Consider the following 23,865-nt stretch of genomic DNA (forward strand, 5'->3'; position numbering starts at 1 on the left):
AGGAGAAGTTCAGAGGGCAATAAGTCTACAATGCTAAGACAGATAAGCAAATGCTTCCTAGTGCACAGAGGGGGATCTGTGACTAGATGATCCTGAGGTCTGACTTCAGTCCTTCTATACTGGAAACCTTGCAGTTTATTAGCACCCCTAATGGGGGCCCCCTCCTACCCCAAGCACCATAGCAGCCAAGTGGGCTGCTATGGCTACTGTTGTGCCACCGGTCACCAGCACTCCGGTGTTGACCAATAGGAGCTTTTTAATCGCAGAACATAGATGCCATGTTTCGTAAAAATTGGCTCTCCAGTAGTTTGTGGATCAAGCTAGTATTCAAGGCTGGACATACAGTACCATCTGTGCAAATGTCTACCCTCTAGGATTTATGGGCCCATATATGCTGTATTTGAGGTGGGCAGTTCCTGGGAGCCCCCATTGTCTGTTACATAGATCTTGGATACTGCACAGCTCTAGGGCAGATGAGAAGCTGGAGGTGTTGTTCATGATGCTCTAACCATGCTCCTGTTTTGTAGTATGCAATGGCCTTGGACAGCAAGTGCCTACTGCACCCACTATATGGTTTTCCTATTTCCTCTTGACATTTTAGGACTGGAAATGAAGGGAATGTTCTCGGTTTGAGCCAGTTGCATCTTATGAACCATTAGACAATTCAGGGGCTCAAAAAGGCTAATCTATCTATCTATCTATCTATCTATCTATCTATCTATCTATCTATCTATCTATCTATCTATCTATCTGTCTATCTATCTGTCTATCATGTGTTTGTACTTGGGCAGTGGTCAAATAGTGATGGTCCAAAAAATTATTCTGGCACATGGGCCCTTTAGTGATGTTATTCACTCTCTGCCAGTATGTGTTACACTTTACGGACCTTTTGGCTAAAATCTTGTATATGTATGTACTGTATGTATTTCACTTTTGCATTAAGCGCTTTGGCCATTGTTGCCCTTTTATCTTTTGCACCAGGGCCCTGTGAATTAGTCCTACCTCTGGCTGTCCCCACTAACACTGCTGTTGTTCTTTCAGTGACTACATCATTAAAGAAAAGACTGTGCTGCTGCAGAAGAAAGACAGCGAAGGATTTGGCTTTGTGCTGAGGGGAGCGAAGGGTGAGGAATTCTCTGCTATAATTACTAGGGGTATCCTGTGTCGCCCTGCTCTGCTGGACTGAGACTGAGTGCCGCTCTCCACAGAGAAGTGCAAGGCATGTTTTCCTGTAACAAGTACAAACGACCAAGATTAAGCCAGCCGAATACAAGAAGTGAAAGATCTCATCTGTATTACACCTCCGAGAATGACAACCATAGGTATCGCTTTAGCCGGCCTGGCTCATGATTGAGAGCTCCGTTCTGCCCAAATCAATCATTCTAGGCGGCTGCAGTGCTGTGTGATTGGAAGTGATGTATTTTTCTGTCCTGAGCTGATTATGAAAAGCGCTATTCCTCTACGGTACCTCTAATGGCCTGAGCAATTTTTGTTTTCCAGTGGTGCATCTGTTTAAACAAGTGCTACATTAATAACTAAAACTTCCTCTAAAAAAAAACTCTGCCTCTCCCCCAGGAATTCTTTGACCAAATTATAGACCATAACGAGTGCGGGCTATATATTAGAATCTGATTGCACAATCTCCTATGTAATATGCAAACCTATGACTGTACTTGTATGGTACACCTCTAATCCACCTCCACCCTTTCTGAATTAACCTACACTAACACCCCTGACCCCAGCTTCTTACCTCTGTGTGAGAGCCAAGTGTTTCTCCACCATTTACTTCTTGGGCAAGAATCCTCTTCAGAGTTGGCCATATCTGCACACTGAGACCTCATAGACAGTAACGTGTTGTCCATGAGGCCAACTGAGGTGGCCGCCTTAGGTGGCACACAGCAGGGTAAATCACTGTGCTGGAGTGTCCATATTGGACACTTTGTTCTCTTTGTCCTTAGTGCAGCATTGTAAGCCTGGGCCTGATAAAAGTTACAAGCTCAGAGTTATAGAGCCACTTGCCCAGCCTCTGCAGACAATTGCCTTGTATATATTCAGCCTCCTGGGTTGCACAGCATTATTGGCAGTTGGCATTTGGCATTGGCAGTCACCTGACCATAACAACCAATGATGCTGTGCACTCTTACATCTGCTCCTGCCAACCTGTGCCACTGTGTGGCTTGCACAGCATCATTGGTAGATAGCCCATAGCATCCTAGCAACCTGTGATGGGGAGAGGGCTACAATAATGGCTGCCTCGGGTGACATCTGCCCCGAGCATCTCCCTGCTTATAAACTTGCATGGGGTCAGCCTGGGACACTATGGGATAGCCCCATACAAATATATGGGGTCTCAGTGGGCAGGGGAGGCTGACACAGAAGAGGATTTCTGTAAAGAAGTAAACAGAGCTACAGGACGTGGCTTTGCTGCAAAGCAAGTAGGAAGTTAGTATAGATTAGCTCAGAAGGGGTTGGTAGGGTGCTGCTAGTATAAAAGTTCAGGTGTCTTTTCAACAATCCATTCAATTTGTATTCAGGCAGGCAGGCAGGCAACTGCACTACATTATTGTTGGTAGATCCAAAAAAAGATTGTAACCTGTGAGGTCAATTTAAGTATCATCTCACTGTTTGTTTGAGGCCAGAGCCAAACAGTGTTTGCCTCATTCAGAAACGTAAACTTCTGAAGTTTCTTAGGTTACATTAAAGTTAAAAGGAAATGTTTTAACCTAAATATTTTAACAACCATGTTTAATCACATGAGCCATTTATTTACAAACAGGACATGTGTTGTCCTTGATTTATGGTGTGCGGACACAATATTCTTCAAATACTATAAGATACAATTTTCCAAAAAGAAAAAGGATTTCTTTTCCTTTATGGGACTTTAACGGTGTCACAGCCACATTATGATAAAATAATATTAATAATACAATAATGAACAATATTTTACAACTATTTTATTTTAAAAATAACCTACAAAAAAAGCAAGAATAAAAACACATTTTTTCCATTCTCGGTTACGTCTTTGGTATTTTTAGTACATTCTGACCTCATGAATCCCTAAATCGTGCAGGTCTCTTTTACATTATTCCCTTCATTGTCAGTTGGTTTAATTGTAATCATGTGTTTATTTTGATACTGACCTAAATTTTGGGGTCCCCTTTTGTTATCCTTATAGTTTCAACTTAAGAGATGACTTGCTGTAGAAAGGCCCAAATATTAGAGTTCGTTTGTAGAGATTGGAATCTTGGGATTTTTGTTTAGGGGGGGGGGGTTCAAAAGCAGTGTCTAGCCCTAAATTCTCATCGTCACACTGTGCCAAAAATAAATGTGTACCTGTCTCATAGATCATTGTCATCATTGGTTTCTGGGTTGTTTTCATTTAGAAGTTGTATTAAATCCCTGAGGGCTCTAACGTCCTTTTGTTGTGTATTCCTTTAAAGTGACAGTAAACTCAGGAGTTAAATCTTTAGAATGCATTCAAGCACCCTAAAGCAGAACTCCAGCAATGTTTTTTTTATTTGCCCTTGCTGTGGGGCTACCCCTGCACTGCACGGGTTAACTGTTCGTTTGTGTCTAGATACTAAAATAAACAAAGATATACTCGCCCAAAGTTCCTAGCTGGCCAGCTGTCACAGTGCTCCCTCTGGCCTGTCCCCTCCTCTGCAGATTGGAATGTTCCTCAGCATCCTTACATCTATGCACAGTGTGTAGACATGATGATTTTGCTGGACCATAGACCGCTGCAGGGGAAGGGAAGAGACACTCTAAGAAGCTGTCTCGGGGCTTTGGGTGAGTAATCCTTTTTGTTTTTTAAAACTAGACCAAATGAGCAGTTAACCCTTGCAATGCTAGTGTAGCCCCACTGCAAGGATTTAAAAAAAATCCTGGAGTTCTGCTTGAACTAATAACAGATTTGGACCTTACTTGTGTATCACTCAGCTGTAGGTCCTTAAATCTTCTCTGAATTGGTGCAGACACTGTCCTTCCTTCTGGAGGGGGGCTACTTTTGTTCCCCATGGTCCCTGTGTGTGTTGTAACGTAGTCACCGCTCCAACCTCACTCCTGTGATAGACTACAATCTCATGTAATACTGGGTTTGTTTCACTCCTGGAGATATCAAGCTCTTTGTAGATAGCCCTTTTTAGAAGGTTTGTCAACCCCGCCTGTAACCAAAACTTAGAGTAGAACAAAGAGTGTGCGAACTGTCTTGCAGATGAAGGCAGCTCAAGGGTTAAGCATCGGCTGGGACAAACCACAATATCAAAGTTTTAAAGAAAAAAGAATTCTATTTATTTCTAATCAAAGACATACAAAAAACATTGCTGGACACACGGCTGACAGTTTACTGTCAATTGGTTAAAAACGATGTCTAGTCAGACTGACTTTGATCGGTTGTGAGGTGGATAAATGTACCCTTGATTGGCCGTACATGTATCTCCTATATTTCTAAAGTCTGTGGATTATTTAGATTTTTGATACTGGTATGTATCTATTTGATCTTGTTTAGTAACGATGATTTGGATATGTCAATATATTCTTAAACTAACCTCAGTTTAGTTGACCCCTTTTTATTCCTTGTTAATCCTGTGTGTTACAATTTCTTTGAAAACGCCGCTTTCAGAGATTAGGTGGATGACCCAGAGACTGCTGGCTGTACAGCCCTAATATTCTGGATCAAAAGTAACGAGGGGATTAAGTCAAATACAATAGTGCCTGCCTGGATCACCAAACATCCGGATGCCACATCATCAAAGGGGGGTTCATTTGGGGGCAAATAATGGCAAAACTTTTATAAAAAATATTTTAGAAAATTAAATTGATGAAATGCCTGATGAGGGCAAAATGAGAGACCCGGTTTTAGTACGTCAATCTCAGATGGAGATAATTCACAAAATGTCAGCCACTTATTTATGAATTTGCAGCATTGATGTTTAATGGCAGGAAAATGCAAGTTTGACCATGATAGAAGCTTATTACTTTCCAAATGGGAAATGTTGTGGGAGTAGAGGGAAGTGAATGGGGCTGTAAAAGCAAAATAAAACACACACACAATCTAATACACATTAATGAGCATAATTTATCTTTCTATGACAAATAAGGACCTCTGGATTCAAATCCAGTTCCATATTATTTAAGGGTATGAGGTCACAGCATGGAAACTGCAAAATTGCATCTTTTTTTTAAAAGATGCTTTTTATTGGTGTTATCAAATATTATATAAATTAACACAAAAACAATAATCCAGGAACAATTGTCATACAACATACATGCTTACAGACTCCAGAGCGGAGGAGAGAATCCACAGGTAGAATACAGGTTCATTACAGATGTATTATCAGACATATCAATTGGCTGCAGTACACTTTAGGGAATGTGAGAGAGGACCAAGAACTCCAGTTTAAGACAAAGCACTAGGTGCATTTAAATGAAATCTAAAGTTTTATTAGAAGAGGAGAGCCAGGGGTCTCAAATGCGAGCAAAGCGAAGCAGGTTGCCCCGCTGCTCATATGTAAGTTTATAGAGGGGCAATGCCTGATCAACCAATCGATTTCAGTCACCCATGGAGGGAAACTTAGGGCTACCCCAGAATAAGAGAATAGCCTTTCTGGCATAAAATAAAAGTAGGCGGAGTAGTGTCTGAGCTCCCGAGGCTAATGGCAGCTCACCAAACAGACCCAGGAGGCAAAACGCAGGGTTGCATATGTTGGGGAAACCAAGGCTAGCCTCCATGAAGGAAGTAACCTAATAAGTTCCTTGTAGTAGGTGGAAATCAATTTAGAGGACCTATCCCTGCGCAACATCTCCTCAAGGCAAAATTGCATCTTTGATGTCAAGTAATTATAAAATAATATATAGTAATGTGAGATTTGTTATCTCTTTGCAGCACAAACTCCAATTGAAGAATTCACTCCAACTCCAGCCTTCCCAGCGCTCCAATACCTGGAAAGTGTGGATGAAGGGGGAGTGGCCTGGCGAGCAGGGCTGCGGATGGGAGACTTTTTAATTGAGGTACATCCATTCATCCAATACTTTCACTTCTCTTTCTCTCGACAATAAAACTATTCATACACAGCCCAGTCAGCCTAGAACTTTCTTTTCTGAGTAAAACCAGCTAAACATGGATTCTCTGTAGCCCCTTTTAATTTACCTTTACACCATATTTGCTGCACAATTTTAAGGTTATATTTTATTAGTTATTCTCCTTTTTAAACTGTTTTGCACATCAGATTTTGCTGATTGCTATAGGCGTTAAATCTGTAGCGCTTTTTATTCTTTTAACAGGTCATTCAATGTATTATTTTATATTAAAGAAATGTAAATAGCTGATATGACCTGGGATCAGCCTCTTGCAGTTCCTGTGCAACAGAGCTCAGACTGGCAGGGGGCGTTGCAGCACAGGGATCCATGAGCTGTAGAGCAGTGCTAATAAGAAGCATGCTGACACGAGCAGAGAGCAGACTGGCAGAGAGAAGAGCCCATCAGTTTGTTGCTTCTCCTTTTACTGTCTGTAGTGTAACTTAACTGCAACAGAGAAAAAGCAGGTATCTGGCCCTGTCAGACTGTACTGTATAGCAAAGCAAATCTCAGATCTCGATGGACAGAAATACAAATAATTTGGCAGGTAAACATCTCTTATATATGTATTTTATCTATATCTTTAGCTGTTGGTGGAGTTCAGCTTTAAATCCACCCAATTTATAAATCTATGGATAAGATATATTAAAAATGAATTATAAAATCCAAAGAAGAAATTAATACATAGGGATGAGCACAAGTTAAACTGGAGCTCCCCTGAACCCAGAAGGGACATGGGGCCACCCACTGAATAAGCTAAGGGCTGAGGCATTCCCCACTCTGCAGATGCACATAAAAAAATGGGCAGGATGTATGTGCTGATATCATTGAACTTATATGGCCATATTAGGTCCCTGTCATTCACCAAATATTACCATGTGACCATATAAGGTCAATTACATCACAACATCCCACTCTTTTGCTTACGTGCAGCTGTAGGTAGGAAGTTCCCTAGCCACAGCAGATTGGGGGTAGTGTAAGGAGCTCAGAGAAGCCCAGGTTTGGACCAATCAGGTGTTAGTTTTTATTTTTTTAACCTTTAGGGCTAGTTCACACCAGCCTCGGTCCGTTCCGGCCTGATTGTGGCTGGAATGCACTGGATTGCATTCCGGCCGGCTCACCTTGTTTTGGGGCGGGAGGAGGCATGGCTGTCAGCCATACGGGACACGTGTGGCACATCAGTACCTGTGTTCCGGTGCAGTCACAAAAAATAGTGCATGTACTACTTACTGCCTTGTCTTTATTTTGCTTGTCTTTGCTTCATTTTCCTCAGTAAAAAATAGCTTCTAGTTATACAAGTGCTCCCAATCATGAAACCAGAACTTGAATTATTTAGCACACAGAATATGTGATCTGTGACATGATTGCTCTTCTTAGGTGAATGGTCAAAATGTGGTGAAAGTTGGACACCGACAAGTGGTAAATATGATTCGGCAGGGAGGAAACAACTTGATGGTAAAAGTTGTCATGGTGACCCGGAACCCTGAAATGGAGGATGCCATGAGGAAAAAAGGTACATTAGACTTTTTTTATTGATTTGGATATTGTTTTAATACTATTATCATCGTCTAGTTATTGATACTTTGTTACTGTGGGGTTTCATTTGTTATCAGATTTAGGACAGGTTTTGATTGCAACATTTAACACCTTAACACCTAACCTTTATTACTTAACCTTAACCCTAATCCACACACCCTTAAGGTACTATATATCTAAACCAGTGAGTGGCCAACTACAAATGCCAACATGCCTCTGCCTCTGGGAGTCATGCCTGTAACTGTCAGTCTTGCAATGCCTCATCGGACTTGGACTTCCACAACAGCTGGAGGGCTGGAGTTGCCCACCCCTGATCTAAACCCAAGAACACATATTTTATTTAACTTCTTCCTGTGCTACCGCATATATACATCTATGGGGCACCACTGTTGTCTGCTCAGTATGCGCTCATTGCCCGTTCCCAGCACACTGACCAATCTGTCACAGATAGCTCCCAGTCACCATAAACAACTAGCTCCCGATCATATGACCCCTGTGACAGCCAATCAAAGTGTAGAGATGTCACCAGCACATCAAAATCCTTCTTAGGATAAACAAATGTTCATTTATTTAAGTTCTTTGTCATATAAACAAGCGCTTTTGGGGCCACACAGGGTCCCTTCATCAGGCTTAGCATTGACAATATAGAATGTACTCACCACACTATAAATAGTCAGACTAGTGCATGCTAAAACCACTATTCAGCAGTTGATATAAGGTATACATCTAATACTTACACCCATCCTACTGTATGTGATAGTCAATATTTATATTGATGTTTGCAATGTTTTTGGCGGGATTATGATGTCATTATGACATCATATCATTATCAGAGGGTGTTCTGATTCTGTTCTGGTTGTTTCATGCACTAGTCTGTCTACGGTAACTGGGGGTCAGGATGGAAAGCGGTAGCAGACTGAGGAAAGTCCGTTCCTAAACCTGCTCTGTGATGAAAGCAAGCAGGAAGCAGCACTGCCAGCTGTCAGAATGCAAAGGAAACGACAGTAAATTTCTTAATCAACACTTGTAAGCATTCATGGAGGAATCTGTGCTATTTTCTTCTCTCAGCCAGCAGGTTGAACGAAGAAAATAGAAGTGTGTATACCCGACTTTAGTTTGTATGTTTATTATGAGATTGAAATGCTTTGACTCTGAAGGCGTAGTCATTTTAAAAATCAAAAAGTGTGTTTTTAACAAACAAATAAGTTTCATGACACCAGCAGTGGTTTAAAATCGACAGATATGACATCTTTATGAAAAGCATTTTTTTCTTTATTCCAGTGCCCCAACAAACAAAGCGTGTTACTCCTCCCGCAATATCACTACGTTCCAAATCCATGACATCGGAATTGGAGGAAATGGGTAAGAGCTGCTCTGTATGGCTTAGGACCTGTCAGGTCAAATGGACGCTCTGCATGAATGTCTTTCTATCACAGTGGCTTTCAGAACTGCATGCTTTGCTGCATGACCAAGACTTTTTCTGTACATGGTACTGACTCGTTTCAAGTGAAACCCGTCACAGTTTGTTCTATGCATGAAACTGAATATTAAGTCATTGATCATAATTGTGCAAGTTTGCTAAAAAAAAGTTGGATACATAAAACTACGTAGGTGAACCACATGTGAATAGCCAGCACATTCCACTCTGCAAGCTGTTTGCGTCTAGGGGCGATCATCTGTCTCTAACTGCAGGTAATCGCTCCATTTGCAATTGTATCTGAACACTCGCGGACAGCTGCTGCCACTGTGATTGCTTTGAACAAGCTGAGTGGTGGCAGCTGTCTGGAGCCATCTGTGATTCCTGCCACAAGAATCCACAGCCGGACCTTTTTACCCCATGTGAATGAGGCCTTAGGGTTATTATATATAAAAAGTAAAAGGTTCCCTGTTCAAACACTTGCCACATTGTCACCTTCCTAAATTCATCTTGATACCTTACTGTTTTCGAATGATTACAGCTCAGTACATACAAGACTCTGTTACATGAGACGCTAACCACACATAACAATCTGTACAATCTCCTTTAGATCTAACAACATCCAATTAGTACAAGTGCCTGCCTGATTGGATAGATTAGGTAGGTCCTCATATTGCATAGTTTTGGTAAATCTAAAGTTGACTGTACAAAGATTGTATGGTCAGATTCTATGGTGTATGGTGACCCTAATTCAGGAGACAAAGTGATATCAGCATGAGGATAGGTTTTTGGTGGAGCAGCAACTGTCAGACTTCAGGTGACCTTTCATACCTAATACTGGCCCAAAATAATAGGCTCATTTCACAAACCCTAAACACTAGGATGGATATACCTAAGACTAAGGGGGTGATTTACTAACCTAAACACACGCACGCACTAGGTGCGTGTGATTTTTACACAGCAAAACGTATTTATCAACCAAAAAGTCTCTAAAAGCATATTTCCACTAATGCCATATATGGAAAAATCATGCACATGATGCATATATAATGCTGCTTCACAGTTTAGACAAAAATGGTTAGCTCATGCATTTACATTCCTGCATTCATCAACGCAAGCAACACAACATAGAGCTAATTTACACAAGATCACCTTGCAAATTCATGCAGGGCTTTGCACAACACACCCGCTGGGTGTGTACACACTACAAAGGTGTCTAGATTCCACCAATAGATCATGCTGGGAGGCAACACACTACAGAGGTGTATACATGTTCGTGGTGTGTTTATAAGGTTAGTAAATCAACCCCTAAGACTCATACACTGTTAAAAAGTCACTCAATTTCCTCATCTTTTCTGAACTGCAAATGGATGGATCCGTGGATGGAGGTATCTCCTCTTCCAGCTTTTGTATTCAAACAGCTAGCATGTTGATGGACTTTGAGCTTATGTTGATGGCATCAATTTGATATCAGAATCCATTGACCAGTACCATTGGCCAGCAGTGGACCTCCTTCTGACCTGCATTCAACCTGCCTCAAGATGATTTTGCATCCCCATAGACATTTGTATCAATGCAAAAGGTGCTTGAAGCAAAACACTCTTTGGCACAGGCCATTAACTTTGTGCTAAAGCTTTGTGAATTGAGTCTATGGCAACTTTCAGGTGATTTTAGCCTCTTTCAACCAGTGTTTGATAGAAATACAGTAAATCAATGCAACCTACCTCCAACCAATCCTGTTGACATTGTGAAATACATACATTCCTTGCCATAGGTGTGTACATGAAAGTGTAGTACAATACAGTATTTGTATCTAGTGCCTCCCACCTACAGTTCTAACAAGGGTGAAAACCTGGTACAGGTTCGAACCTATCCCCAATAAATGTATGAGTTCCCTTTAATGAAGTCCAGCCATTAAAAATGGATACTGCTAGAATGTAATCATTATATAAAGCATTGCAGTGTATGTATTTACAGTGCAGTGCTGGAAACAGTGCAGCAAACTCTTTGTAAATGAATGAACAAACATGACATTATTTATTATAATTATGCAATTATGTGATGCTGCCTCTAAATGGAAATTAAGAACATAGAGAAGCTGTTTATTTTACATTAGATTGTCTTTAGGGGAACCTACTTGGCTTGAAAGATAATTCCAAGAAATTTTAGGCCAAGCAATTAATTGATTTAGATTAATGTAGCTAGATCAGTTTGCTTCTGTTATAGTCACAGGCACAATGAACCAGCTAAATCTACTGTATATGTTATAATATGATACTTTTGCCCTTAAGTATTGCATTACATCCAATAAGTCAATAGGGCACTATTTATTATTTACACAGAATATAGCTAAACTAAAAATAGGATGATATTTAAAGTGAACCTGTCTTTTTCAGGAAATGTACGGTGAGTGTACATTCTTTCTGTGCACTCCCCTGCTGCTGAGTTTCCCGGCCAGAGAGCTTTCTCAAATTTAAAACCTGTGAAGACCTTAACAAGCTTCTCTCATGCGTCAATGCTCATGGCTAGTAAGGCACTGAATGCTGCATTATAGAGATGCTTGGGGAGTTTTATATATTCCCTCATACCCTCAATGGATTTTCCCAAGGCATTGGAGAGTATGGCTACCTTATGGTGCCGCCTTTGCAGTGAGCCTATTGCTTTAGCTACAAAGTTGCTTTGAAAGAAAACATGGAGGCTCGGACCAAAGGATTAGCAATACATTCTGTTTAGTAGCAGAACAGGTTTCCTTTAAAGTGGCCCTGTTCATTGCCCATGCAGTTTACCTAATTACACCCACTAACTCCCCTTCAACTTGACAGTGCTAGTGCCTGCCTGCTGAGACTCCCAATGCTGTCACAAATGGGCAGAGAGAGAGAGATTTCTTAGTTTTGGAGAAAAAATATGAGTATATGCAGCTGGGGAGGGCTGTAGTTAAGTAAACCTGTGGCTTTGCCATGCATGAGCAAAAAATTGATTCCCTTTACAATGGTAAAGCCAAACCTTTTTTTTCTGGCTATAGTTCTTTTAAGTCACTGATGGACATTTACTAATGTCCTCCTGTGACCCAAACTTAGCAAATAGCAAGTTACTGGCCGCTATATGCTGACAGCGCAGCCAGGAAAGATACCCACAATATTTTAGGGATCCACCCCGCTGCCTGATTGACAGGTGGCTCTGCCTCTCTAGAGCAGAGCCAGCTGTGGCTGCCCCCTCCCCTTTTCTGTCCCTCCAGTGAGTTCTGCAGAAACAGAGAGAGGAGGGGGGGATCCCTGCAGGGAGCAGTGACTGATCACTGCCCTCTGTGGGGAGAAGCCCCTAGCTTAACGATCAGCGGTTGTTGATTACTCAGTTCTCGAGCTGATGTGCGACAGCCGGCTCAAACGATTGGGAAGAGTATATTTTACTCTCCCAATAGTTCTCCTTTAAGGACCCTGTTTTTTAATATCTCCCAGGTTTTGAAATAGAGATATTATAGCTTGTTATTAACGGTACAGAAAAGAAAAGCCACAGATGGTTGAGATATAGTGAAAACAAATCCCACAGTGTTTCAGTGTTGGGAGGGTGATGTGTAGGCCCTCTGTGTGTCATGACTGCTCTCCAGGACATAGCAGTATACTCTGCAGAATACTATGTTCCAGGCCAGCCTCCAGGGAATTTCTGCCATTAACTCTTAATGTCTTTGTGCTAATTAAACAGGATGTAAGCATGTTCTGCTTGGAGCCTGTTCAGCCGTGCTTGGTCTCTTTCCCATGTTTGGGATGTTGCAATTTGGTGTTTAGTTTAAAGAGAAAATATCATTGACTTCTTGATATGTTCCATGATTGTCACAAGAGATTATTACAAATTCTTGCATACATTCATGTTAAAACATTTAAGAGGAAATGTCAAACAGTAGTCCTTAGTGAATGCTTTTATATCTGAATAGAACAAACATTGAGTGATGTAAACAGAATGGGGGCATGAGTCTTGGTTTAGTATATCGGTTGCTAAATGTAAACATTGGGATATTCTCCTTTATAAAAATACCAATGGTAGTCAGAAGTAGTTAGGAAATTTTGATTTAAATTTACACATTTTTATGCATTTTGGATATAAAAGCCTGACTACAGCCAGAACACTTTTTTTTTTTAGCTTTGTATAAAGTGAGAAAGACTTGTAATCCCTTTCAAATTTGTATAGCTTTCTGAGCGTTCACTTCTTCGCATTTGTTTACTGGGAAGTCTAAAGCTCTTAAAATTTCTCTGTTAAACACAAGGCTCTGCTGCGCAATATTATGATGGCATGTCCAAGTCAACAGATGTCACCATAAAGCTGGCATACAACTGCATAAAACAAACATGCATCACTTGTCAGCAGTTTATCACCGCACACCCAGCAATACTTACACAGCTAATCCGTAATGGTCCCCAAGCATTATATTCCCCCATGCAGCAATACATGTCTGCCCCATTAGTATGATTCCCCCAGCAATATACCCCCATCTAGCAATACATGTCTGTAAAGTCAGTATGGTTTCCCCAGCAATATATCAAGTCACGCACCCGGCATTGCATGTCCACCCCATGAACATAGTTCCCCCAAAGATATATCCACCACCCAGCAATACGTGTCCACTCAATCAGTATAGATCCCCTAGAAAAATATGCCCCACCCAGCAATATACTGTATGACCACCAAATCAGTATTGCTCACCCAGAAATATATACCCCACCCAGCAATATATGTCCAATCAATCAGTATCGATCCCTCAGCAAAATATGCCCCCACCCAGTAATACATGTCCACCAAATCAGTATTGCTCACCCAGAAATATACTCCCCACCCAGCATTACATGCCCACCCAATGAGTACCGCTTCACTAACAATATGTCTCATACCTACAAATATCTATACATTTTTATGTCTCATACCCAGCTATTCATGCCAGCCCAATCAGTATGGCTTATCCAGCATTATATTTCCCCCACCCAGAAAGACATGTCCACTCCAGCAGCATTTCTATACCCCAGCAAAATATATCCTCCCCCTAATGAATATATGTCATCCTGATCAGTATATTCAATATATTTGCCATCCCCCTTCCCCAGCAATAGATATTCCCTACAGCAAAATATGCCCACCTTACCTGCAGGGTATTGATCCCTCCCAATAAGATTAATTTCCAAAGCCACCAAGTCTCTTTCTTGGGTCCTTTGGGGAAAAATAAACACATTTTTTTCTAGTAGGCAATGTAGTTCCTGCCCCCTCATTGATAGCCATACCAGCCAGTCAAAGAGTAAGACCGACATAACTTTTCCCAGCACTTGAGATACTAGAGGGGGCACAGGAGGATAGAGAAGTGAGACAGTGCAGGTCCAGTGAGGCTGATTTTAAATGCTGCATTGGTTGGGTAGGGGTACCGTGGGGGTGGCACAGGCACAGTTCAAGAACACCAGGAGGACAAGAAAATGGAGTTCCCACAGGCCCCTCCTGCCCCCAGCTGCCAAGTCAGCTGTGTGGGCTTCTATGGCTATAGATATTGTGTTGTGTTGGCTAATTTAGGGGACTGTTCATCAGTGTTCTACCTAAGATTCTTACAACTTTTACCCAACATTCACACATATTCTAATTGAATCTTAGATGTTTGACTATTCCACTTTCATTTGGAAAAGTAGGTCATATGAGATACCACATGTTGCTAATAAATTTCTAGGATAGGTAAATGCAAGTGAGAAGGCAACAGATGTTCAATAATCTGAAAACTAGTCGGAAGTTGATGATAGTTTCTCTAAAAGGTGTATTCCTTAAAGAGGTGTTAACCGTTGGTCATTTTTCTCTTTTCTCTTTTTCCTCTATGCTTTTGGTATCTCATTTCATTCTTTTGCATATACCTTTACATTCCTGCCATTCCCTATATTTAATATGGTTCTTTGCAATATATGTGTATTTTTCCAAACTTTTCTACTCATGTATTATCTGCATCCATGTTATTAAACATCAAGTGGACAAAGGTATATTGTCTATATTTTTTGTTGAAGGCAACATAAAACCCTCTAACCATTTCTATGTTTGTAGAATTTAGTTGAAAAAAAAAAACCATAATGCTGTTAAGGAGTGTAAGGGAGTAGACCCTATATTTGTATCCGCAAAGAAAGAGTAATGGTTGCAGGAAACCTGAGATGTCCTTATATTTATAACTAATGCCTTCCTTATTCACAATTGTTTTTTTGTTTATTTTGGAAGCTCCATGATCCAGGGCACAATTATTGCTTGACTCATCCATGCCTATCTGGCATCTCACAGTCCAAAATGTGGGTGCCACTATTGACCAGTCAGGTGCCCTAGATTGTTAGTTAGTGGTTGGGCTTGATACCATAATTAAAGGCATTGTTCAAAGCACACCTATGATTAGATGCTTCCAAAACACTCAGAAGAGGATATAATACATAATAAAAGGTACTTGCAGTCTGCTTTTAGGCTGTACCATTATTTATGAAGGCCTTCTGTTGGGCCAACTATAATTATTTCCTCTTAAGGAAAAGATCTACTAATCTTCTATATTCTTGAAACAACATAAAGGTGCCTTTTCCTCAGGCATTTTTTTGTTTAAGTTATGAAGTGGTTGACTGGTGATGCCATATTGTTTGCAAACTTTAAGACACTAAGGTGGATGGGAGGGGATCAAGGATCTATGGTAGAAGGACTTTGCAGGGAAGTCCCTAAGCCATTTTTAAAAATATTAGGCGATTCAGTCCTTATGCCTTCAACTATAACTGTAAGACCACTTTTTGATGGACTGTGCCCATAAAGCAAGCTTGTATGTGTTCAAGGAAGTCATTGAATACCTATGCCCATGCAAGAAAATGTGAATCAAGCAGTCATACATTTCAGCTTTCTACCAGCCACTTTCACCTCATTTTGCTGGTAAGAGATTTTAGCTTCATGGATTCTTTGCTGGAAGCAGCAAGTGGAGCTTCACCTATGTGTAAGTTTTCTCCTAATAATATCACTCTGTATGTTAGGGATGGAACACTTTACTGTTCACTGCTACTTTCTATGCAATATATTTTTTGTGAGCATGTCTGAGAGCAAATTCCACACGATGACTGCTTTTAATACTTTGTGAACCTTTCCTCTAAAACTAGCTAAAACATTTACTTATGTTACTAATGGTTTGACTTTCCTTCCTTCAGGAATAAGCCCCGACAACTGTCATCCCCTGTCTTAGAGCACTCCCATATTGGCAACTGAGGCTTTTGCACCAGACAGGATGATGGCACTTGGCGTGGCTTATCGGTACAAAGTATTAATCCAGAAGCAGTTATCATATGAAATCGGTTCTAAGACAGGACTGTGCATGTGTATGTAAAAATGTCTCTTGCCACATGACAACACAAGGAGGATTATGTAAGAAAACGTATTCTTGGCTATAATTTCCTCAAGCAGATTGGCCTCTTTTATTTCTTCTGCATGGAAATCCCAAAATATGTTACTTTTGCAGAACAGATTGTTGTTTTTCGAAAACCTCATTGGCATTATGCTATTTAAAGTGAATGTCCAGTTTGTTGGGGGTTTTTTGAGGGAAGAAAAACAACACTGCAAAATGTTTAGCCCTTATTGCACATACTTACTTGCTTCTGTTTTGTATATATAAGCCATTCAAGAACATATTTTTTTCTAAGCCTCAGTGTCCCTGGCTTTCCATTTGATATGTAGCACCTGTATATATATATATGCACTGAGTGACCAGATTATTATGACCACCCCATCAGTACTTCGTTGGGCCACGAGATAACTCCACGAGATGACTTTGTTGGGCCGCCTCGTGACTCCACGAGATGTTGAAAGGTGATGCGAGGAATCTGATACGGCACTGTTGCCCTTCTGTTGTCTTGTACCAGTCTTGCCACTCTCCGTTCTGCCCTAACATTGACTAGTCACTGGTGGCCACAATTCGCACGTTCAGACCCAGATTTTCGGCTGACAGTCTACTCAGAGCAAACATCAGCACACAGACCCAGGGATGGTGTCATCAAAGAAACATTTTAATAGCATGTTGATTGGGTTGTAATCCTACAAGTTATGCAAAATATGTTGTGCATCTTTAGAAGAACGGGACACTACACCCCTAATTTCATTAAATCCACCAACAAAGAATACAAGATGGGGCTTTTAAGGTGCCATAACGAGTGAGAGGAATACAAATAAATCCATAAATCAACATGCATATCACATATTCCAACATTTTTTATTTTCAAATTTGTTGTTTTATGATCTATTAACAAATATATTAAATTTTTAAAACATATACAATATAACCACATATCTTAAAACCAGTAACAATAAGGATTCCCTTTACATCAGGATTTATCATAGTAACACGGCACCACGCCCCCCTAGATCACACCAGCACATTTTTTGGAATGCAATCAATTCAATACACTTCCTTTATTATTTTTCTCAGAGCAGTACATTGAGCACATTTATTAGTCATAATATTCAATGTTAGGTGACACATACATATGCAGTGGGTCCAGACTTCTACGCGTTTCACCAAAGCTTCTTTAGGAAGATAAGAGGCAGCCATTTTCTAAAAATTTTGTGGTGAGGGAATACACACTCCCAGGGAGCATCACCCAGGAAACAGTGAGAAGCACACAGGGACAACCAGGTAGAAGGAATACGGTAACGGTCAATAGATACCTTCTACAACAAGTCAGAATAGTAACACATTGTGAGCCAGTTCCTTCTAGCCAAAATCGTGTTTGTGTCTACACACTCTCTGTACTGAGTACACTCATCCCACGCCAACCTTGATATTGATGTGTTACGTTCTCGGCTGGGGTGGGCCAATTGAAGTCCTCATTGTTATTGGTTTTAAGTTATGTGGTTATAATTTATATGTTTTAATAATAGGATATATTTGTTAAATTATAAAACAACAAATTTGAAAAAATAAAATTAAAAAAAATGTTGAAATATGTGATATGCATGTTGATTTATGCATTTATTTGTATTCCTCTCACCTTAAAAGCCCCATCTTGTATTCTTTGTTGGTGGATTTATTGCAATCCTACAGGCACAGGGGGCACATTACAATGACACCAATGGCTCTGCTATATGAGAGACCAGACTTGGCAATACTAACTTTCAAATTGATATCCCACTCGCCCCCTTCCCCTATTCACACCCAGTGGGCTGGATCATGTACTAGACAACCAGGGTGCCCAGGTAAATCCTTCATGCTCCTGCATTAAACCAGGGGGGTAGCACAATTGTCACTTGCAGACAATGCAAATGCAGCAGTCTGATATCAAGGCAGATTCAGGTATTTAGGCTACTTACAATATCTGTAAATCTACATTTAATGTGTTTATGAAATCATATTTAATTGCATGTGTTTATATTTCCCTGAGGTTTAGCTTCAATTCTAAAAATGGATTGTAAAAATACATATATACTGTGTATATTATATATATATACACACCCACACACTATTAACATTTCCTGCAAAGTTAAAATATATGCTATATATTTTAATATTTATACAATATTGTAGGGTATTTCAGTTATAAGTATTTCAGTAGGTGTATTACCACCTAACAATCCCAGTTTCTGTTGAAGGGTTCAAAATGCCATGTTCAAACAGTGGCAAACAAAAAACATACCTGTCATGATTCTGGATTCAAATTCAGTATTTATGAAAAATGTGTAAGCAGAGGCTACCTTCAGTCAAGAGAAAGGAGGCAAAGGCAGGGTCATTTTCACAAAAAAAGTAGATAGCTGTAGTTGCCTGTAGCTCTGGATCCACCTGTTTTCACATACTTTTCTTACTGAAGGTAACCTCCACATATGCAATAATTATAATATGCTCAGTCGCAAATTGACAAACTTTATGTAGGGTTTTCTTTAAATTGTGGCAAATTGAATTTAGCTTAATATGCCTCAGTGCTGAAAATTTTTTGAAGTGCTGGAATTTTTTTTTAATATGCTGGCGGGGATACTACAATATATACACAGGGTAACCATTTATCTCTTATTTCCTTTAGTTTCTCCTTGGAAAAAGAAAACTGGTGAGCATATTTTTTTAATGTTTTACTGCATATTAAAATGTCATTATATTAAGTTTACAATTTTTAAAAAAAAATTCTAATTAGGAGTGGCTTATTATGGGAAGTGTGTTCAACCTCAATAAGCACTGCATAGCCACTTCAGTATGTGCTGCAGAGCGCTCAGTAAGGACACTAGCGGCCCCCATTTATAAATTGTTAAAACTGTATGGGCATTGAAACCTATCCTGCCAGGCAAAAATTGGGGAAAGAATCAATTACATTCACCAAAATAAATTGTTGTCTGGACTTATAAATAATTATACTATATACCTTAGCAAAGCTGCACTTGTCTTTGATAACAAACATGGATTTGTGTCTTTATAGTGAATACATAACTAGATCCAATGGTGATTTTTCATAACTGACTAGTTTCCTTTGTTTTCCGAATTGTGCCTCCAAAAAGAAAAAGCGCCCAAAGGAAAACAGATGTTAATTTTTGTGCTTTAATATTTTAAAAGGTATACATTATAATTTGGTAGCTCAACTTTAGGTTTTTATATGGCAGATATAGAAGACATAAATAAATGCAGCTCTGTATTCATCATTTTTTTTTTATGCAAGCAGTCTAAGTACCTGAATTTGACTTGGCATCAGCCTCTTGCAATCCATAGCATAGGAGAGGGAGAAGCAGCACAAGGAGCCAATCAGTGCTCATGCACTAACAAGGAGAATGCTAATAGAAAAAGAGCAGAGTGATAGAATGATGAGCTCATTGGTCTCCTGCCTCTCTTTTCACTGTCTATTCACAGCATAGGGGGTGCACAGCCAATTGCATTAGGAGGTCACTCAAAAGTACAAACACACACAAGTGATACGTAAATATAATACACACATACATACAAACACAGACCCGAGGCATCCCGGATTCCCATCTCGTCAACTGTCCCTTACCTCTTCCAGCAGGGGTGTAGTAATGAAGTAGGGAGTCTGGCAGGTGGACAGATGACCACCTACCAGCTTCATGATTGGATGGGAAGCCGCAGCCATGCTCCTTCGCAGCTTCCCTGGCACCAAGGACTGCAGCTGTTATGTGAGGAATGTAAGTGGCAAGTGCTGCTGCGCTAAGTATCACTGAACTGGTCACAGAGAGATCTTTATGATCCCTTTACCGGCTCAGTGACTATACTGCGGCATCAGCAGTTGTGATTTCGGTGTTGGGCTTGGGGTGATTAGGGTGTGCCCAGACACACCTGGCAACCCTTGTGCACTTGCCTATAATTCACAGGCTGGAGAAGAACAAAATCTGTAAGAATTACTGACAGTAGAATTAAAGTCACTCTTTGTTTTGACATATATCTATTGCTAGCTAGCAGTAAATATATGCAAAAACATAAAGTTACCAATTAGGTAATTACTTACCTCAGTCTCCGTCGCTCTGTCCCGTCTGAAGACTCTCGAGGGGCAGTGAAGGATCATGGGGCAGGCGCATGCGCAGTAGAGATTTTCGGCAGGGAGAAGAGGAGAGACACTGTGTAAGTCAAAGCATGCAGCCCGAGCATGCATGTCAGACAGACACCGTGGGACACAGAAGACAAAGCAGTCTGCACTGGATCAAAGACCGGCACCAGCGCTGAAGGGACTCCTGAAAGCAAGTGGAAAGAAGAAGATGATCAGATCAAGTGGCATCATTTAAGGTAAGTCCTTGGGAGGGTGGGGGAGGGGAGTTAACATGAATATCACTTTAACTGCATCAGAAAAGAAGCAGTTCTCCTGTGCTGTCAAAGAGCTCTATAAGTTCCAGAATTAAGTGGACAGAGATATAAATCCTTTTGGCATGTAAAACTGCTCCTATGGATGTACTTTATCCATTAAGCTACTTGCCTAGAGTTCTTTAAAGATCATGGTGCAGCAGTATGAACTAAACCCCATCCCCACATTAAGTGTTAGGAATCGTGCCTCTACAACAATTTTCGATTGCCTTTTACGACAGCACAAGGAGGTAACTGCAGAAATTAACAGTGGGGACTCTTTCATAACTAGCCTGTCAAACACAGGCCATTCAGTTGGCTGAATGGCTTCCTCAATGGTACATTCATGGCGGTTTTCCTCTTCTGAGTGGAGAAATCTTGTTATGTGCTATTTCACAATGGGAAATAGCCACACTCCTGTGTGCAGGACGTGGGTTGAGCACTGAGCTGTAACTGAATGAAGCAAATAAATAATGTATCATTCTGTGTTTGTACTCTTTTCACACATTCCTCTGTTGAAGAATGTGCTTTAGAAGAGAATTTGAGAGGAAATACAAGATTAGGTAATAAGCCAGTAAAACCCCAGAGCAATGCGGTTTGGGAAGGGCTGCTTGACATGAAGACCTGGCTGTGGAGTTTTGAGGCCCACAGGAGATAAATGATAATTATGGAAAGGTGCCATTTTTCCAGTATCTGCAATGTTACAATAATTGGAGCAATGTCTATAAGCTATAACGTCGACACTGGCAATCTTGCTGTGCCTCTGGTTCCTTTTTTTTTCTGTGGTGTTCGGAAGAAAATTTAGAAAAAGGCTTCAATAAGAGTTGAAAAATATATGTGAAGTATCATCTACTAAAGATTCTTGTAGTTATATTTAGCCAGTCATTTTAGACACCCATACGAGGGAGCACAACCAAGTCCATGACTTTGTTTTTGTTTCACTGCACTTAATAATCACAATTTGCTCAAAGACCCACCTCCAGACTGTTGATTTGATAGTTAAAAAAATTCACATTATCCTTCCCTCCTGTATGCATGTTTTTATTGCTAGGCTGAAATCACTGTTCAAGGTAGGTGCGCCCTAGATGACTTGGAGCAGGGGTAGGCAACATTGGCACTCCAGCTGTGGTAACACTACAAATCTCTTCATGCCTCTACATCTGGAAGTTATCCCTGTGGCTGCCAGAGTCTTGTAATGCTTCACGGGCTTTGTAGTTTCAAAACAGTTGGAGTGCCAAGGTTGCCTATGCCTGACTTAGAGCGTTGCACTCTCGCAGTCTGAGTGCTGCTTGTACAGAAACAGAAAACTATGATAATTACTAAATCAGATACTTATGCTATTATTTAAAATATGTTTAATGGCTTTTGTTGATCATAAAAGTGGACTGAATCAGGTTTCTATCTTCTGACTTGATATCAAAATTTTTTGCTAATGTTTAACTTGGACAAATATCATCATTATGCATTAAGCAAAATATAGGTTTAATCCAAGCAAAAAAAACTATTATTTTAGCAATCAGGCTTTCTGAGAGCAGCTTTGTTTGGGAGGGCCTCTCCTACATCACAAACAGGTAAGAAATGGATGTCCCCAGATCTCTAGACCTTTAGTGATAACAGGGACTGGAGAGGATTGGTGCAGTACACGGATTCTTGGATGAACACTAAATTACTGAACAAGTAGGCCTCAAATCCATTACAGTTGTAATAGTCACCTTTTAATTATATGCAGAATAATTGGTAATTAACTAATGACATTTGTTCCTTTTAGAATATGAACCTACTCAGAACACAGAGAAGAAAAGGACGGTGTACCAAATGGCACTAAGTAAGGGTTGACTCTCATTATTGATCCCCTTATCATTTATTAGAAAGAAGGCAAGAAAACATTAACAACATTTCTTCCCATGGGTAACGTGAGACAATGATTTACAGACACATATTTTATAAGGCAAAGTATGGCTTTAGGTCTCAGCTGGCACTGCTTCCATTTTGTCTCAGCTGGCAAAACGGAACAAGGTTCTTATCTTGCTTATGGCCCCCTAATTACTGTTTGCTTCTATGGCATTCTGGAGACAGCACGTGAATGGAAAATCTGCACACTTTATACTCCAGGCACATTCTAGAGTAATTGCCGGTGATAAAGGGGCAGCGCTTGGTTCAAGGTAGCAATGGGGCTGTGCGTCAAATACTTAACTTAAATAACCTTTAGAGCCTGCAGCTACAATAACATTTAAAGCCTCACATAGTAAGTATCCTTTATCTATGGAGCATCAAATGACCTTCTGCAAAATGTTATGATAAACTCTATATATACATCTATGTGCTGAATTTTTGTTTATTTCCTTCCTTTCTTTTTTTTTAAAGAAATATATTTTCTATAAAAATATGTAAATGAAAGAAGCTATTTCGAGGTCTTTGATTCTGCTAAATTCAAGCCTCCTGTGCCTATTAAATCTGGCCCTTGAGATATTGATACATGCAGGAGAGGCTGTAACAGTGGCAAAATGATGCCCCTTCAAAGAAAAGTAAGTTATTCCGAACTAGAAAATGAAAATTTTGGATACAGTAGGTAAGGGTTAAATCCTGTTTTAGGTTTTTATTGCTGTCTCTGTAGCCATTGGGAAATGTCCCCTCACTTTCTGTTCCAATAACACCCTGTCACACCTGATACACAATGTGTAACCAGCAAAGGAAGTGAGGGAAAATCTACCCAATGGGGTACACAGGCAACAGTGAGAAGCTGACAAAGGTTCTAACCCTTTCCAACAAAATTATGTTTTTTATTGCCATGTCCTTTAGATAGTTTCCTTAAACTCTTAGTGCAAAGTGAACATCATGATAGGAGTAATGTTTTCAGTGAGAACACAGTTTGACCCCAAATAGTTACCCACCATAACAGCCTCAGTTAACCCAGCATGTAATGGGAAGAATGAGAGCGCCAGACCAAGATAAGTTTAGAGTCCAAGATCTTTTAATCACTCAACTAATGACAGTAAAAGGAGTAGATAGCCAACGCAGGATTGCATTTTAGCTGTCCTTGCTGGCATTACTACTG

The 23,865-nt window shown here is 40.3% G+C and overlaps 1 protein-coding gene across 1 annotated transcript in view; it reads left to right on the forward strand.

Annotated features, from left to right (window-relative positions):
- The window catches only part of SHANK1 (SH3 and multiple ankyrin repeat domains 1), a gene marked incomplete at its 5' end in the record, with an annotated part of 207,810 nt that overhangs the window by 156,210 nt on the left and 27,735 nt on the right, over positions 1–23,865 (forward strand). The window contains 5 exons of the mRNA XM_018571098.1: positions 1,042–1,124; positions 5,885–6,009; positions 7,453–7,588; positions 8,893–8,973; positions 22,579–22,635. Of these exons, the coding sequence (XP_018426600.1) occupies positions 1,042–1,124; positions 5,885–6,009; positions 7,453–7,588; positions 8,893–8,973; positions 22,579–22,635 (482 nt within the window). The remainder of the gene's footprint in view (positions 1–1,041; positions 1,125–5,884; positions 6,010–7,452; positions 7,589–8,892; positions 8,974–22,578; positions 22,636–23,865) is intronic.

Source organism: Nanorana parkeri, unplaced genomic scaffold, assembly GCF_000935625.1.
Source record: "Nanorana parkeri isolate BGI_ZX_2015 unplaced genomic scaffold, ASM93562v1 scaffold1675, whole genome shotgun sequence".
NCBI classification, from domain to species: domain Eukaryota; kingdom Metazoa; phylum Chordata; class Amphibia; order Anura; family Dicroglossidae; genus Nanorana; species Nanorana parkeri.